General features: G+C 45.8%; 1 protein-coding gene across 1 annotated transcript in view; it reads left to right on the forward strand.

Moving 5' to 3' along the window:
* Positions 1–12,383, forward strand: part of LOC134949520 (complement factor B-like) — a 111,303-nt gene extending 98,920 nt beyond the window's left edge. Inside the window, exons 17-18 of the mRNA XM_063938140.1 lie at positions 4,457–4,506; positions 12,008–12,383. Coding sequence (XP_063794210.1) covers positions 4,457–4,506; positions 12,008–12,163 — 206 coding nt within the window. The 3' untranslated portion in view covers positions 12,164–12,383. The remainder of the gene's footprint in view (positions 1–4,456; positions 4,507–12,007) is intronic.
* The last annotated feature ends 5,147 nt before the right edge of the window (positions 12,384–17,530 follow it).

Genomic DNA, 17,530 nt, shown 5'->3' on the forward strand with positions numbered 1-17,530 from the left:
ACCCAGAATTGCCTTTCATTGTTGAGGTTGATGCCTCGGAGGTTGGAGTTGGGGCTATCTTTTCTCAGAAGGATCCAGATTCCCTTGAATTACATCCTTGTGCCTTTATGTCCAGGAAATTCTCATCTGCAGAATCCAACTACGATGTTGGTAACCGGGAATTGCTGGCTATTAAATGGGCTTTCGAGGAGTGGAGGCATTGGCTTGAAGGAGCGACCCATACCATTTCAGTTTTGACTGATCACAAAAATCTTCAATACATTGAATCTGCTAAACGACTGAATGCCCGGCAGGCTCGTTGGGCTTTATTTTTTACTCGTTTCAAATTCATTATCACCTTCAGGCCAGGTTCCAAGAATACTAAGGCAGATGCCCTGTCACGCAGTTTTCTTCCAGTTCAAGACAATAGTCCTGTTACTCCCATACTTCCGTCTTCAGTCATTCGGGCAGGCCTCACACAGGATGTATTTACCCAGTTAAAGCTGCTTCAACATCAAGCTCCTGGAAATACTCCTGCTGGTCGTCTTTTTGTCCCTGAGTTTTTGAGAGCTACTGTTTTGGCGGAGTTTCATGATAGCAAGGTTGCCGGGCATCCGGGAATCGCTAAGACTTTGGAATTAGTCTCCCGCTCAGTATGGTGGCCTGGTCTTTCCAAAGACATTAAAGAGTTTGTTTTTTCTTGTCAGGTCTGTGCACAGCATAAAGTTCCCCGTTCTTTGCCTATAGGTCAACTTATGCCCTTGAATGTTCCCCTTAGGCCATGGTCGCATATCTCCATGGATTTTGTGGTGGACCTCCCTCTGTCAGCCGGATGCCGAGTCATATGGGTGGTAGTGGACCGTTTTAGCAAAATGGCCCATTTCATTGCTCTTCCCCGATTGCCTTCTGCCCAGGGATTGGCAGTCTTGTTCCTCCGCCATGTTTTCAGACTCCATGGCTTACCCACTGATATTGTTTCTGATAGGGGTCCACAATTCATTGCACAATTTTGGAAGTCTTTTTGTGCTTCGTTAAAGATGAAATTATCTTTAACGTCCGGTTATCATCCCCAATCCAATGGGCAGACTGAGCGAGTTAACCAATCTCTAAAACAATATTTGCGTTTGTACTCGGCCAAACTCCAAAATGACTGGTCTGAGTTTCTTCCTTTGGCGGAGTTTGCTTATAATAATGCCTGTCATTCCTCCACCAATGTGTCTCCATTTTTTGCAGTTTTTGGTTTTCACCCCAGAGCTAATTCATTTTTTCAACATTCCTCTGTCTCCTCTCTGGCCCTGACCTCTCATCTTAAACTTATTTGGAAAAAAGTGCACTTGGCTCTCAGAAAAGCAGCATTCCGGGAAAAAAGATTTTCTGACAGGCTCCGGCGGCCGTGCACTTTTAAAGTAGGAGACAGGGTGTGGTTGTCGACTCGCAACATTAAACTTCGACAAACCTCAGCCAGATTGGGTCCTAGATTTATTGGACCATTTCTCATTATCAAAAAAGTCAATCCAGTTGCTTTCCGGTTACGTTTACCAAAAACTTTACGGATCGGAAATACCTTCCATTGCTCATTACTGAAACCATATGTTTCGTCCAGTAGATTTCCTCGTAAAATATCTCAGGGGAGATCACCAATAAATGTACAGGGTCAGCAGGAGTTCTTGGTGGAGAAGGTTCTCGATTCCAAGTTGTCCCGGGGTCGGCTTTATTTTTTGGTACATTGGAGAGGTTATGGGCCAGAGGAAAGGTCTTGGGTCCTGGATGAGGATCTTCATGCCCCGAGGCTCAAAAGGGCATTTTTTCGAGAATTTCCTCAGAAACCCGGCTTTAGGGGTTCCTTGACCCCTCCTCAAGGGGGGGGTACTGTTAGGCGCCGGGGTCCGCTCGTCGGTGCGGCCCGGCGCCTAGCAACCAGGGACGCCGTGCGCGTACAGCCGCCGGCTCCCTGGCAACGCTAGATGCCGGGCGCACGGAGCCGCTCTGACCTTAGCAACGGGGACGCCACGTTCAGCCGCGTTCCCCGTTGCTGGGTCTGTCCTGATTACCTCATGGTGTGCTGGCCGTGCAGCATGCAAGCTGCACGGCATTTCAGTTGATTACCCTGTCTGGATTTTGATTGGAGGGTTCCTGAATAAAGGCACCCTCAGGACTCCTTACAGACGCCGGTGATAGCTTCCTGTTTGCCTGTGTCTGCTACAGAGAGTTTCCAGTCCTGCTCAATCCGGTTGTTCCTGTCCTCAGAGATCCTGTACTCGGAAGTTTGTCATCTGTTCCTGGAGTCTGACCGAGCACCTTTAACATCTTGTGGTGTTCGTGAGTCGCGGCTCAGCCGTGTGTTGCGGCTTGTCCGCTTACTGTTTATTATTTTGTTTACTTGTGTTCTGGAGCTTTTGCGGAGGATTCCGCTCCCACAGATCCACTCTGGTATCCAGCGGTGCTGGATAGGAGTAACGGATCAGGGGATCTTTGGTTGTCCTTTTCCCTGGCGGCTAGTCCGCACATACCTTTGGTTTAAGTTAGTTAGCTTGTAACCCCTGGCCTGGTTGCTTAGTCAGAGGGCCCCTTGTTATCACCCTGTCTCGGACTTCCCCTTGTCTCCCTTTAAGACCTGCGGGGGCATCGGGGTTGGGCAGACATAATCCGCCCTTCGAACGCGGCTGCCATGGGCTCAAGCAACCATAGTCTCGCAGGGGATTTCTGATAACACGGGCGAGACAACGGAGTTAGGGTGCCAGGGGTTACTAGGCTCTCCTGCTCCCACAACCAGCTTATTTTCCCTGTACTCAGACCTCTGCCATAAGATCTCCTCCGGTCTGGAGTACAGGAATCATAACACACACACTCGCCCAGCGTTCGCCCAGCTACGCCTGCATTTTCCCTGGCACGCCTGCGTTTTTCTAAGCACTCGCTGAAAATAGTCAGTTGACACCCGGAAATGCCCACTTCATGTCAATCTTCTTGCGGCCGCCAGTGCGAATGAAAACGTCGCTAGAACCTGTGCAAAACCACAAAAGCCTTTGTACCTGCGTGCGCATTGCGGTGCATTTGCATGCGCAGAAATGCAGATTTTTAGCCTGATCGCTGCGAACAACGTCAGCTAGCGATCAACTCGGAATGATCCCCTATATCTCTAAGGCTTCTGCTTCTATATTCTTTCAGTTCATGAACAATTAGGTTCAATAGGGTTCGCTCATGTACAAAAAGCACTCTAGCAAAAATCGAATCTGTTGAATCAAATATCTTGTGCGTTTCATTTTCTATGTGGGGATTTCTTCAGGGGTACAACCAATTATAAAATGAATGGTGGTTAATGTTTTCCCATTCCCAATAGCTTTTTCTTCAGATTTAAAAGGGTGGACTCACATTCTAATGTATTGCATATGATATTAGCCTGACAATAATCTAATGAGAAAATATTGGATCTGTGTATGGTCATCTTCTGGCCATATTAACAGGCTCATGACTTAACCAGGGCCCTCATTCTGAGTTGTTCGCTCGCAAGCTGCTTTTAGCAGCATTGCACACGCTAAGCCGCCGCCTACTGGGAGTGTATTTTAGCTTAGCAAAATTGCGAACGAAAGATTCGCAATATTGCGAAAAGACTTCTCTGTGCAGTTTCTGAGTAGCTCGAGACTTACTCTTCCAGTGCGATCAGTTCAGTGCTTGTCGTTCCTGGTTTGACGTCACAAACACACCCAGCGTTCGCCCAGACACTCCTCCGTTTCTCAAGCCACTCCCGCGTTTTTCCCAGAAACGGCAGCATTTTTTCACACACACCCATAAAACGGACAGTTTCCGCCCAGAAACACCCATTTCCTGTCAATAACACTCCGATCACCAGAACGAAGAAAAAACCTCGTAATGCCGTGAGTAAAATACCAAACTTCTTAGCAAATTTACTTGGCGCAGTCGCAGTGTGAACATTGCGCATGCGCAATTAGCGGAAAATCGCTGCGATGCAAAGAAAATTACCGAGCAAACAACTCGGAATGAGGGCCCAGGTGTGACCAGCTTACGATCCAGAATTATACATTTCTGCATTTCCAAATTAAGGTTCCCCATATGTATAAATAGGGGTCTGCAGCCGATATTGGAGATATCTGCTGCTGATCCTCGATTTTCATCCGGCAGAGCAGTCTCCATATGTTTCTCTAGGGATTATGATCTGGCCCAATGTATCAAGCTCCAAAAACCTGGAAGCAACTACATTATTTATTGCTTTATTGCCTGGCTCCTTGGGGTAAATTTACTAAGTGGTGGCTTGTAAAAGACATCACTTTTCAGCCTGTTTGTAGGAAATTCAGCCTCTTGTTCCTGCTATCACCTTTCTCTTGTGTCTCTTAAGTTATTTTATTGTGACCTATTGATCATCTTATCCTTGTATCTTATTGCATTTCTTTAATCAGCGAGACGTATTTTGCTAACATACTGTATCTGAGATTTATCTGCTCCACTTCTCTGCTTGTTGCAGGAGACTCCGGAGGACCTCTTATTGTAGCATTCAAAAAACGTTACATCCAGGTAAGCTGGTGAAAAGGCTCTCTTGTAATCACAATGTTTTTAAATAGCATATATTGCAGCAATGCCATACGTCAGCATAATAACTACACCAAGAGTTACAGGAAGCAGAATGCGGGCATGCAGTTATTCATAGTACAGGCATTTTTGCAAAAAAATAATGCACTGTTTATGATCGTATTGTGCAGCGAGTAAATAATCATTATTATGCTATATATAGAATCATAACTCATAGAAAGATTTATTCTGTTGTTCGTTCAACCAATTGCCCGGTGTGGTCGCATCAGATGTGTCCACACCAGGCTGGGCTTTCCCTGACGTGGTCGTATCTGATGTGACCAGTCAGAAACAGCGTGTGACTGCTAGAAGATAACCTTCCAGCAGCTGCCACTCTGGCAGTCTCAGAGGGACCTTCTGGACCCTATGTACCTTTGTATCCACCCCCCCCCCCCCCCCCCATGTGTGTCTGTCCAACTGTGATCCACTGTGGTCTATCCAGCACTGACCTTAGTGTACAGACCTGGCAGCTGCAGAGAATAGTCGCCGGTCAATTCAGCCTGTCCCCAGTGTATACACCAGGTGGTTGCAGAGGCGATCAGTGACTGGGGTCATACAGAAATAGCAGAGCCCTGGCATCCAGTGTACTGTGCCGATCATCATCACCTGATGGCGAATTATCCTAAGTACTGTAGTTTAAAAGTGAACTTCAAGTTTCTACAGTGTACTAGGGATGTCCATTGACCATCAATGATTTTTGCACACCATTGATGGGCTATGCGCAATTGCAAGTAAATGCTTCCATCGATGAGGGTACCGATGCCAAGGGCTGTAACTAGGGTGGTGCGACATGTGTTACCGCACAGACACCACAAGGCAGGGGGTGGTGTTCTGCACAGTTTTCTGTTTTAATCAGTCTCACTTGCAACTTCCTCCGCTTTAATCCCTGGCATCACCTGACCACCCCCATCTTTCCTTCATGTCCCTAAGAACCTCCAGCCACATACTCCTTTATTTAAGGCACAAATTTCAAAATACTCTCATACTTCCCATACAGGAGCAAATAGCTCATTGGGTAAGGAGTCTGACGGCTATATGGAAGGTCAAGGGTTTGATCCCCGGGTATGACAGTATTTTGAAATGTGTGCTTTAAGGAGGATGTGGCTGATGGTCCTGGGTATGACTGCTAAGAAATGTGTGATCTCAAATAAAGGATAATGAAACTAAATTACAAAAGAGCTATCAAATTAACATAGTAACATAGTTAGTGAGGTTGAAAAGAGGCAAACAACGTGTATTGCATAAATTATGGTATAAGAGGATTGGTGTCCAAATAAAATGTGTGTGTGTAGATATATATATATATATAGATATATATATATATATATATATTATACAGAGAGCCCAGCACTCGCCTTAGTAAGTTAATTCACTTTTATACATCAGAACGTATTGTAAATGATGGGTTTTTAGCTCATGGATTGTAGAATGTATTTAAGCTTGCAGCCCAACTTCACAGGACCCCATCTCACTGCAAGTCCTACTCTATCACCTTGGCTTTTAAAACCTAGCCATTGCTATCACATCAGAAACAAATGAAAATTGTGCTTCCAGGTTTAAAGCACACCTGCCAACTAACTTATGGATTTTAAAGGTGAGTCAGTCACCTTCACCACTAGAGAAGCAGCTGACACAGGTTAAGAGTAAATATCTTGTGGGAAAGGGCATCATAGCAAGTGCTTTCTCTGGGCGCCAGTCTTCACCTTATGTCCCTGTTTGAAAAATATGGGGGGGCACCAATACTTTTTCTGACCCAGGGCACAAAAATGTCCAGTTATAGCTCTGCGGATTGCACACCATTGATGGCAGCCAGGGCCATAACTAGATGTGTGTCAATGGTGCCTTGCCCACAGCACAAATGCACTGAGGGCGCACCATCTGGTACACAGTGCTTATTTCAGTAAGGCTGGTACACACTTGCCAATGTGCACCCGATGTATCATCCAAACCAGCGGATTGGACAATATATTCTATACATCGGCAAGTGTTTACTCCCTATATTGTTAACAATGCGCGGTCCCGCGGATCATTATCGATGTACAATATCTTTAGTTTTCAACTTGAAATCTAAAGATATTGTAAAAGACGGCATGCACCTGGATGTGGGTGCATGCCATCACTGACGAGATGCAAACAATATCGTTCAGTGTGTATGAGTAATATAGTTTGCGGGTGGAACCTACACACGATGCAATTCTGGCTAATGGACGATTTGGACTTCACGATTCCCTTGAACTCCTAGGAGCACAGAACCACCAATATTGACTATACACACGGTTCAATTTTGGCTATGTACAATTTTGACTATACTAGAAACTAGATTGTAAACTTTCTAGACAAAATTGACCTGCCTGCACAGTCTATTTATTTTTTGCAAGGTTTATACATACGGTGCGATATGCACTCTGGGCCTAATTCAGTACTGATCACTAAGCAGCGATTTTTGCAGCCCTGCAATCAGATAGTCCCCGCCTACAGGGGGAGTGTATTTTAGCTGTGCAAGTGTGCGAACGCATGTGTATCAGAGCTGCACAAACTGATTTTGTGCAGTCTCTGCGCAGCCTTGGACTTACTTAACCGCTGTGATCACTTCAGCCTGTCCGGGACCGGAATTGACGTCAGAGACCCTTCCCTTCCAACGCTTGGGCACGCCTGCGTTTTTCCAGACACTCCCTGAAAATGGTCAGTTGCCACCCACAAATGCCCTCTTCCTGTCAGTCACCTTGCAATCGCCCGTGCGATCACTTTTTTCGCACCATTCCATTGCTGTGCACCGATCTCCGTTGCTGCGGTCCGTCACGCCTGCGCATTCCGGTGCATACGCATGCGCAGTTCGGACCTGATCGCAGGTTGTGAGAAAACGCAGCCTAGCGATCAGGTCTGAATTACCCCCTATGTTTTCTATCGATATGGTCTATATATAGTCCATATCGGTAGTTATATTGCACCGTATGTATGCAGATTAGAATTCAAATGTTTGAAAAGTCAGTTGGGTGTCTGTTTTTTTCTATCTATTAGATATAAAAAACAAACACCCAACTGACTTTTCAAACAACTTAAGAGTAAAAATACTCATTCATCTTCACAGTAGTCTCAGAATTCTTAAAGCAATTTAGCTAAATATAAATTTTATGTGAGATACCCAATCTCTATATACATAAAAAGGGTGGTAGGAGATTGTAGTGAACATATAAAATGTAATAAAGCAATTTCTTGCTGCCTCTGTGCCAAGTTCATAGGCAGAGAATTACCCAGATGTATCCAACAATATTATACAATAGTCAGCAGAGGTTTTCCAGTCAGATGTACAACAATTAAATAATATTACACTTGTTCTCAGAGCAAGGTTCTTCTTGTATAATTTGCTAAATAGCCCAATTCTGACATCATGCGTAGCAGTCGTGGATGATTTTCTAGCTGAGTTTAATGCATGGAGAAAGTATCACATCAAAGCATGATGTGTTCTCAAGAAGATATCACATACTGTATATAGGTAAGGTACTAGCCTTAGTAAATGGTGTGCACCCCTGTACTTTCACCTTTTGTGAGTCATAAATAATATATTAGATCTCAGACAAATGTATTCATAAAGGAGAGTTATTTCCACTTTTTTCCTGTAATTGCTGGGGGGAGGAAAGCGGAGTCAGACTTGGAGTGTAGTGACACCGCCCTGGGAAGGAGAGTGGGGAGATGACCGCAGATGAGGCTGTCCCTAACCTAACACAGCTCTGTGGATCAGATCACGCTCCGGGGGAGGAGTGAGGGGCGGTGGCGTTACCAGAGGAGAGAGACGATCAGAGGAGCTGTCCAGGAGAGTTGGTGCTGAATCTGGCTGCTGCATCTGTAATACAACTTTCACACCACAAAAATAACCCTGTGTAATGCCGAGTCGACACAAGTTGCTGTGAGGTGTGAAAGGGAAGAAAAAAGAAAAAAAAAGAGAGCGCAAGCAGACTACATAAACATTTGAACAAATTTATTCATAAAATATATTAAATCACAATCAGTTAAAAAGTGAAATTGATTAGAGCTGATAATATATTCAATTCAACAAAGAATCCACACTCGGCATATAATATATAATAGTCCCACAGTACTAGTGCACTAGTAGATGACACAATAATCGGTATACGATCTTTAATAGAACCAATGATCCATCAGTCTAGTATGATTATTAATGGCTGATAATTTGATATGAAATTTTTCATATAGCACTTTAGAAACAGTTCCAAACTGAATGATTTCCTTTAATCTGTGTAGCAATGGTATTCTTGCTATTGGATAGACCAGTTTAATGAAGGTATCATACTGGTATTAAGTGAAGTGAAGTGCATGAGCTCCGTCTGTCACTCACTCACTGTACCGCTTCCACAGATGTCCCAGCGGCACTGACCATGAACCGGGCGCCGCTCTTTCTAGCGGCTTGACCTCCCGTTCTCCTGCCGGACCAGTATGGCAGGATATCTCATTCACTGCCGCCTCCAAAATGGATCGCTGGTGCTCCTAATGATTTAAGCACTGTAGATTCTGAATGAATCAAATGAAAGCCACGGTCCCCGTATGGCAAGCGGGACCAATGCAGGTGGCTTCGGAGCTGGTCAATCAATTCCGGCAGAGATTGAGGGTGTAAAATAGATAAACTCGTAGGACTGACGAGTGCCTGGATCCTTTGAGCCTGACGCGTTTCTCGACCGACAACGCTGGTCGTTTCCTCAGAGGGTTGAAGACTCAACAATTCAGCTCCGGCTACTGGTCACAGTGAGTGAGTGACAGACGGAGCTCATGCACTTCACTTCACTTAATACCAGTATGATACCTTCATTAAACTGGTCTATCCAATAGCAAGAATACCATTGCTACACAGATTAAAGGAAATCATTCAGTTTGGAACTGTTTCTAAAGTGCTATATGAAAAATTTCATATCAAATTATCAGCCATTAATAATCATACTAGACTGATGGATCATTGGTTCTATTAAAGATCGTATACCGATTATTGTGTCATCTACTAGTGCACTAGTACTGTGGGACTATTATATATTATATGCAGGGCCTGCTCCGGGGCTTCTGGCGCCCCGGGCGGCATTAGGGGGCGTGGCTTCGTACAGGGGGCGTGGTCATTTACGCCCCCTGTACAGACTGAATTGATGTGCGGTGCGCGATGACGTCATCGCGCACCGCACAGTAAAGGACCTCTCCAGGAAGGGAAACTAGACGCGTACGCGTCTAGTTTCCCTTCCCATAGGCAGCGGCCGGCACACACCAGCAGCGGATCTTGCCCTGGTGCGGCGCCCTCCGGAGGGCTCCCTGCGCCCTCCGGAAGGCGGCGCCCCGGGCAAAAGTACTGCTTGCCTGTGGCAAGATCCGCTACTGATTATATGCAGAGTATGGATTATTTGTTGAATTGAATATATTATCAGCTCTAATCAATTTCACTTTTTAACTGATTGTGATTTAATATATTTTATGAATAAATTTGTTCAAATGTTTATGTAGTGTGCTTGCGCTCTCTTTTTTTCTTTTTTCTTCCAATTGTTCAGGGTGTGCTAATACCCTTTTCCCTTGAGAGCAGCAGGCAGCATTTCAACTTAGGCTCAGTAGGGCGCTTTTTCTTTGTTTTTTCTTCCAGGTGTGAAAGGGGCCTTGACGAATTCCGGGTGGCCTGACCCAGTAATTTAACCCGGGAATAAAGCAGTGTTATTCCCGGGTTAAATACCGGGTCTGGTGCAGGCAACCCCGTTCACTGCCTCCGCAACGGCCCCCTATGTCGGCTGAGCAACCCGCCCGTGCTGTCAACCTGCATATTGCTGGGTTGGGAAGCAATGTGTAACAGTGTAATGCCCGGTCCCACCCGGGAAGGACTCATTACCAATTCTCAGGTGGGACAAGGCATAGCAATGTGAAAGCGGTATTACTGTGTCACACAAAGCAGTGAGAGGGTAGCAAGCCTGGGGTATCTCCCAAATAATGCCAGTGCCACCATCAACTTACACTACCTCACTGATTTATGCATGTGCAACTAGATTATCCAGGGAGGAATTATATTAAAGAACGGTAATTCATCTCACAGTGAAAGGACGATACTGTTGAACTGGGCTCATCCTGTAATACTGCATAAAGTAAACCCCCTTTTCTCCTGGGTATAAAATGTAAAGATTACTGCCACTAAAAACAACAATGATTGTCTTTACAGTGCTCAGGCTATATCAATTGAGTTACTTTTGTTAAGCTGAAGAGAATAGACAAGAGGGAAAAGTCATCGCAACATACATGGTTCCAGGAGGGGATTCAGGACCCCGGCTATCACCAACGATAAAATAGCCAATGGACTCATGTATAAGTAATTGGGTGGTTCTTAGTGATACATTCACCCAATCGGTAACTGGATTAGTAATCCTATATTAAATAAACCTATGTACATAGTTATTACTAACTGTGTACCTGAGCAATATAGACCTACAGTAGAGTAGGAGTAAACTGGGGATTTTGTTGAGGCCATGCCCTTTTCTGCAAAACCACGCCCCCTTTTCAGACGCACACTCCGAGGGGGGGGGGGGGCTATCGACCGCACTTCCACTGAGGGTGATCACAGAGACAGGGTAACCCCTATTCACAGCAGAATGCATATAATGGGGCAGATTCTGAGCCAGACACAATTTGAGATGTGCGTGGTTCTCGCTAGAGATGAGCGGGTTCGGTTTTACTCGGTTTTACTCGGTTCTCAAAACGGCATCTAATTGGCTCACGGATGTCACGTGTTTTGGATAGCCAATAAGATTCGGTTTTGAGAACCGAGTAAAACCGAGTAAAACCGAATCCGCTCATCTCTAGTTCTCGCAAGTTTCAGCTTACTACACATGCACCAGAGAAAGAAGCCAGAGACTGTGCAGGCGCTAAATAGGACTAAGGCACGTGGATGGAGTGCACCACTGCATATGTATTGACCCATTTATCCCTGGACAACACGATATGTGAAATGGGTGTTATTGGGTGGTAACTGGGCATCAACCATGGGATCACAGGGAACTGTTCCATCTCACGGGCATATTATGAGAATGTTGGCCGAAGTAACTGCACATTGGCAGCGTGTGGTCGGAGATGGGACGTCTGCTTCAGATGAATCTCTTGCAACCAGCATGGTGCTGGCGTGCCAATACTAATAATGATGAATGTGGCTGTATACATAAGACCAATGGGCGGGGCCAGGCTTCCACATGCAGCCGCACAGATTATAGTATACACAGCCAGATACTCGCATTCGAATAATGTAGTAAGCAAGCGTCCATGCCCAGATGGAAAATCCTCTGTTCGGAATCAGCTCCAGTGTGTTATAGGACGTTTATTTCTCAGCGATTCTTTCCTGTATTTGGTGCTTTCAGGTTCTTACAGCCGGTAACTGGTGACATTTATACTGTGAATAAGCTAAGTCTCCTTTACTTTTCTTTAGGTGGGAGTTGTAAGCTGGGGGAACGTCAACAGTTGCATTGGGTCTATAAGGCGTCCCGGACCAGTCCCAGCAGAGTCTCGGGACTTCCATACTGATGTGATCCGCATGATGGACTGGATACATGAAGTTATGAAAGATGACCTTGAATTCCTGTGATAAAGCCTCCGCCACTAAGGGGAACGGCACATTTTGCAACAAACGTTTTAGTGTAATAGATTTTTAAAGGACAACAATCACATACTGTAATAATGCAGCAGAATCCCAGCTGCGCATTTCAGATAATTAGGGTGCAGTACAATTGGAAAGATTCAAAACTACCTTGCAGAAAAAGATCGTACATTTTAGAAAGTGAGGGGCAGATGTATTAAGCTCGGGGAAGTGATAAAGTGGAAGGTGATAACGCACCAGCCAATCAGCTCCTAACTGCCATGTCACAGGCTGGGTTTGAAAAATGACAGTTAGGAGCTGACTGGCTGGTGCGTTATCACCTTCCACTTTATCACTTCACTGAGCTTAATACATCTGCCCCTGAGTTCCCGTACTCTACATCTAGCGACCTCTGCTGTCCTGCCTCCGTGAGATCGTCACAGAGCGCCAAGTTCCATTCGTTGGTTGTCATTCTCCAGAGAAGCCGGAGCTGGACATAGCCCAGTGAGACAGGACAGCAGGCTAAGCATACAGTAACCGCCGGAAGTTCTAGATTTCCTCAGATGCTGATTCCCACTCAAAAATGTTTTACACCCCCTCCCCTTTATGAATAATGACTGTATGAAACATAACAATGTAAAAATATTCTGAATGAATTAAATGTTGGTGGAGTAAATTTACTTGAACATTTATTTAATATGTAACCAACGTATACTGTATCTTGTTAAACAAAACAAACTATATATATATATATATATATATATATATATATATATACACATATACATATTGCATCCGGAAAGTATTCACAGCACTTCACTTTTTCCACATTTTGTTATGTTACAGCCTTGTTCCACAATGGAATAAATTATTTTTTTCCCTCAGAATTCTACACACAATACCCCATAATGATAACGTGAAAAAAAAAAATTGGGGAGATTTTTGCTAATTTAGTAAAAATAAAAATCTAAGAAATCACATGTACATAAGTATTCACAGCCTTTGCTCAATACTTTGTTGATGCACCTTTGGCAGCAATTAGAGCCTCAAGTCTTTTTGAATATGATGCCACAAGCTTGGCACACCTATCTTTGGCCAGTTTCGCCCATTCCTCTTTGCAGCATCTCTCAAACTCCATCAGGTTGGAAGGGAAGCGTCGGTGCACAGCCATTTTCATATCTCTCCAGAGATGTTCAATCGGATTCAAGTCTGGGCTCTGGCTGGGCCACTCAAGGACATTCACAGAGTTGTCCTGAAGCCACTCCTTTGATATCTTGGCTGTGTGCATTGGGTCATTGTCTGGGTTTTCATCCAGGATGTCTCTGTACATTGCTGCATTCATCTTTCCCTCTATCCTGACTAGTCTCCCAGTTACTGCTGCTTAACAAACGTCCCAGCAGCATAATGTTGCAACCACCATGCTTCACTGTAGGGATGGTATTGGCCTGGTGATGAGCGGTGTCTGGTTCCCTCCAAACATGATGCCTGGCATTCATGCCAAAGAGTAAAATCTTTGTCTCATCAGACCAGAGAATTTTGTTTCTCATGGTTTGAGAGTCCTTCAGGTGCATTCTGGCAAATTCCATGCAGGCTACCATGTGCTTTTTTTCTAAGGAGTGGCTTTCGTCTGGCCACTCTACCGTACAGGCCTGATTGGTGGATGCTGCAGAGATGGTTGTCCTTCTGGCAGGTTCTCCTCTCTCCACAGAGGAATGCTGTAGCTCTGACAGAGTGACCATCGGGTTCTTGGTAGAGATGAGCGCCTGAAATTTTTCGGGTTTTGTGTTTTGGTTTTGGGTTCGGTTCCGCGGCCGTGTTTTGGGTTCGAACGCGTTTTGGCAAAACCTCACCGAATTTTTTTTGTCGGATTCGGGTGTGTTTTGGATTCGGGTGTTTTTTTCAAAAAACACTAAAAAACAGCTTAAATCATAGAATTTGGGGGTCATTTTGATCCCAAAGTATTATTAACCTCAAAAACCATAATTTACACTAATTTTCAGTCTATTCTGAATACCTCACACCTCACAATATTATTTTTAGTCCTAAAATTTGCACCGAGGTCGCTGTGTGAGTAAGATAAGCGACCCTAGTGGCCGACACAAACACCGGGCCCATCTAGGAGTGGCACTGCAGTGTCACGCAGGATGTCCCTTCCAAAAAACCCTCCCCAAACAGCACATGACGCAAAGAAAAAAAGAGGCGCAATGAGGTAGCTGTGTGAGTAAGATTAGCGACCCTAGTGGCCGACACAAACACCGGGCCCATCTAGGAGTGGCACTGCAGTGTCACGCAGGATGGCCCTTCCAAAAAACCCTCCCCAAACAGCACATGACGCAAAGAAAAAAAGAGGCGCAATGAGGTAGCTGTGTGAGTAAGATTAGCGACCCTAGTGGCCGACACAAACACCGGGCCCATCTAGGAGTGGCACTGCAGTGTCACGCAGGATGTCCCTTCCAAAAAACCCTCCCCAAACAGCACATGACGCAAAGAAAAAAAGAGGCGCAATGAGGTAGCTGTGTGAGTAAGATTAGCGACCCTAGTGGCCGACACAAACACCGGGCCCATCTAGGAGTGGCACTGCAGTGTCACGCAGGATGTCCCTTCCAAAAAACCCTCCCCAAACAGCACATGACGCAAAGAAAAAAAGAGGCGCAATGAGGTAGCTGACTGTGTGAGTAAGATTAGCGACCCTAGTGGCCGACACAAACACCGGGCCCATTTAGGAGTGGCACTGCAGTGTCACGCAGGATGTCCCTTCCAAAAAACCCTCCCCAATCAGCACATGATGCAAAGAAAAAGAAAAGAAAAAAGAGGTGCAAGATGGAATTGTCCTTGGGCCCTCCCACCCACCCTTATGTTGTATAAACAAAACAGGACATGCACACTTTAACCAACCCATCATTTCAGTGACAGGGTCTGCCACACGACTGTGACTGATATGACGGGTTGGTTTGGACCCCCCCCAAAAAAGAAGCAATTAATCTCTCCTTGCACAAACTGGCTCTACAGAGGCAAGATGTCCACCTCATCATCACCCTCCGATATATCACCGTGTACATCCCCCTCCTCACAGATTATCAATTCGTCCCCACTGGAATCCACCATCTCAGCTCCCTGTGTACTTTGTGGAGGCAATTGCTGCTGGTCAATGTCTCCGCGGAGGAATTGATTATAATTCATTTTAATGAACATCATCTTCTCCACATTTTCTGGATGTAACCTCGTACGCCGATTGCTGACAAGGTGAGCGGCGGCACTAAACACTCTTTCGGAGTACACACTTGTGGGAGGGCAACTTAGGTAGAATAAAGCCAGTTTGTGCAAGGGCCTCCAAATTGCCTCTTTTTCCTGCCAGTATAAGTACGGACTGTGTGACGTGCCTACTTGGATGCGGTCACTCATATAATCCTCCACCATTCTATCAATGTTGAGAGAATCATATGCAGTGACAGTAGACGACATGTCCGTAATCGTTGTCAGGTCCTTCAGTCCGGACCAGATGTCAGCATCAGCAGTCGCTCCAGACTGCCCTGCATCACCGCCAGCGGGTGGGCTCGGAATTCTGAGCCTTTTCCTCGCACCCCCAGTTGCGGGAGAATGTGAAGGAGGAGATGTTGACAGGTCGCGTTCCGCTTGACTTGACAATTTTGTCACCAGCAGGTCTTTCAACCCCAGCAGACTTGTGTCTGCCGGAAAGAGAGATCCAAGGTAGGCTTTAAATCTAGGATCGAGCACGGTGGCCAAAATGTAGTGCTCTGATTTCAACAGATTGACCACCCGTGAATCCTTGTTAAGCGAATTAAGGGCTCCATCCACAAGTCCCATATGCCTAGCGGAATCGCTCCGTGTTAGCTCCTCCTTCAATGTCTCCAGCTTCTTCTGCAAAAGCCTGATGAGGGGAATGACCTGACTCAGGCTGGCAGTGTCTGAACTGACTTCACGTGTGGCAAGTTCAAAGGGCATCAGAACCTTGCACAACGTTGAAATCATTCTCCACTGCGCTTGAGACAGGTGCATTCCACCTACTATATCGTGCTCAATTGTATAGGCTTGAATGGCCTTTTGCTGCTCCTCCAACCTCTGAAGCATATAGAGGGTTGAATTCCACCTCGTTACCACTTCTTGCTTCAGATGATGGCAGGGCAGGTTCAGTAGTTTTTGGTGGTGCTCCAGTCTTCTGTACGTGGTGCCTGTACGCCGAAAGTGTCCCGCAATTCTTCTGGCCACCGACAGCATCTCTTGCACGCCCCTGTCGTTTTTAAAAAAATTCTGCACCACCAAATTCAAGGTATGTGCAAAACATGGGACGTGCTGGAATTTGCCCATATTTAATGCACACACAATATTGCTGGCGTTGTCCGATGCCACAAATCCACAGGAGAGTCCAATTGGGGTAAGCCATTCCGCGATGATCTTCCTCAGTTGCCGTAAGAGGTTTTCAGCTGTGTGCGTATTCTGGAAAGCGGTGATACAAAGCGTAGCCTGCCTAGGAAAGAGTTGGCGTTTGCGAGATGCTGCTACTGGTGCCGCCGCTGCTGTTCTTGCGGCGGGAGTCCATACATCTACCCAGTGGGCTGTCACAGTCATATAGTCCTGACCCTGCCCTGCTCCACTTGTCCACATGTCCGTGGTTAAGTGGACATTGGGTACAACTGCATTTTTTAGGACACTGGTGAGTCTTTTTCTGACGTCCGTGTACATTCTCGGTATCGCCTGCCTAGAGAAGTGGAACCTAGATGGTATTTGGTAACGGGGGCACACTGCCTCAATAAATTGTCTAGTTCCCTGTGAACTAACGGCGGATACCGGACGCACGTCTAACACCAACATAGTTGTCAAGGCCTCAATTATCCGCTTTGCAGCAGGATGACTGCTGTGATATTTCATCTTCCTCGCAAAGGACTGTTGAACAGTCAATTGCTTACTGGAAGTAGTACAAGTGGGCTTACGACTTCCCCTCTGGGATGACCATCGACTCCCAGCAGCAACAACAGCAGCGCCAGCAGCAGTAGGCGTTACACGCAAGGATGCATCGGAGGAATCCCAGGCAGGAGAGGAATCGTCAGAATTGCCAGTGACATGGCCTGCAGGACTATTGGCATTCCTGGGGAAGGAGGAAATTGACACTGAGGGAGTTGGTGGGGTGGTTTGCGTGAGCTTGGTTACAAGAGGAAGGGATTTACTGGTCAGTGGACTGCTTCCGCTGTCACCCAAAGTTTTTGAACTTGTCACTGACTTATTATGAATGCGCTGCAGGTGACGTATAAGGGAGGATGTTCCGAGGTGGTTAACGTCCTTACCCCTACTTATTACAGCTTGACAAAGGGAACACACGGCTTGACACCTGTTGTCCGCATTTCTGGTGAAATACCTCCA

Source organism: Pseudophryne corroboree, chromosome 8, assembly GCF_028390025.1.
Source record: "Pseudophryne corroboree isolate aPseCor3 chromosome 8, aPseCor3.hap2, whole genome shotgun sequence".
Lineage (NCBI taxonomy): Eukaryota > Metazoa > Chordata > Amphibia > Anura > Myobatrachidae > Pseudophryne > Pseudophryne corroboree.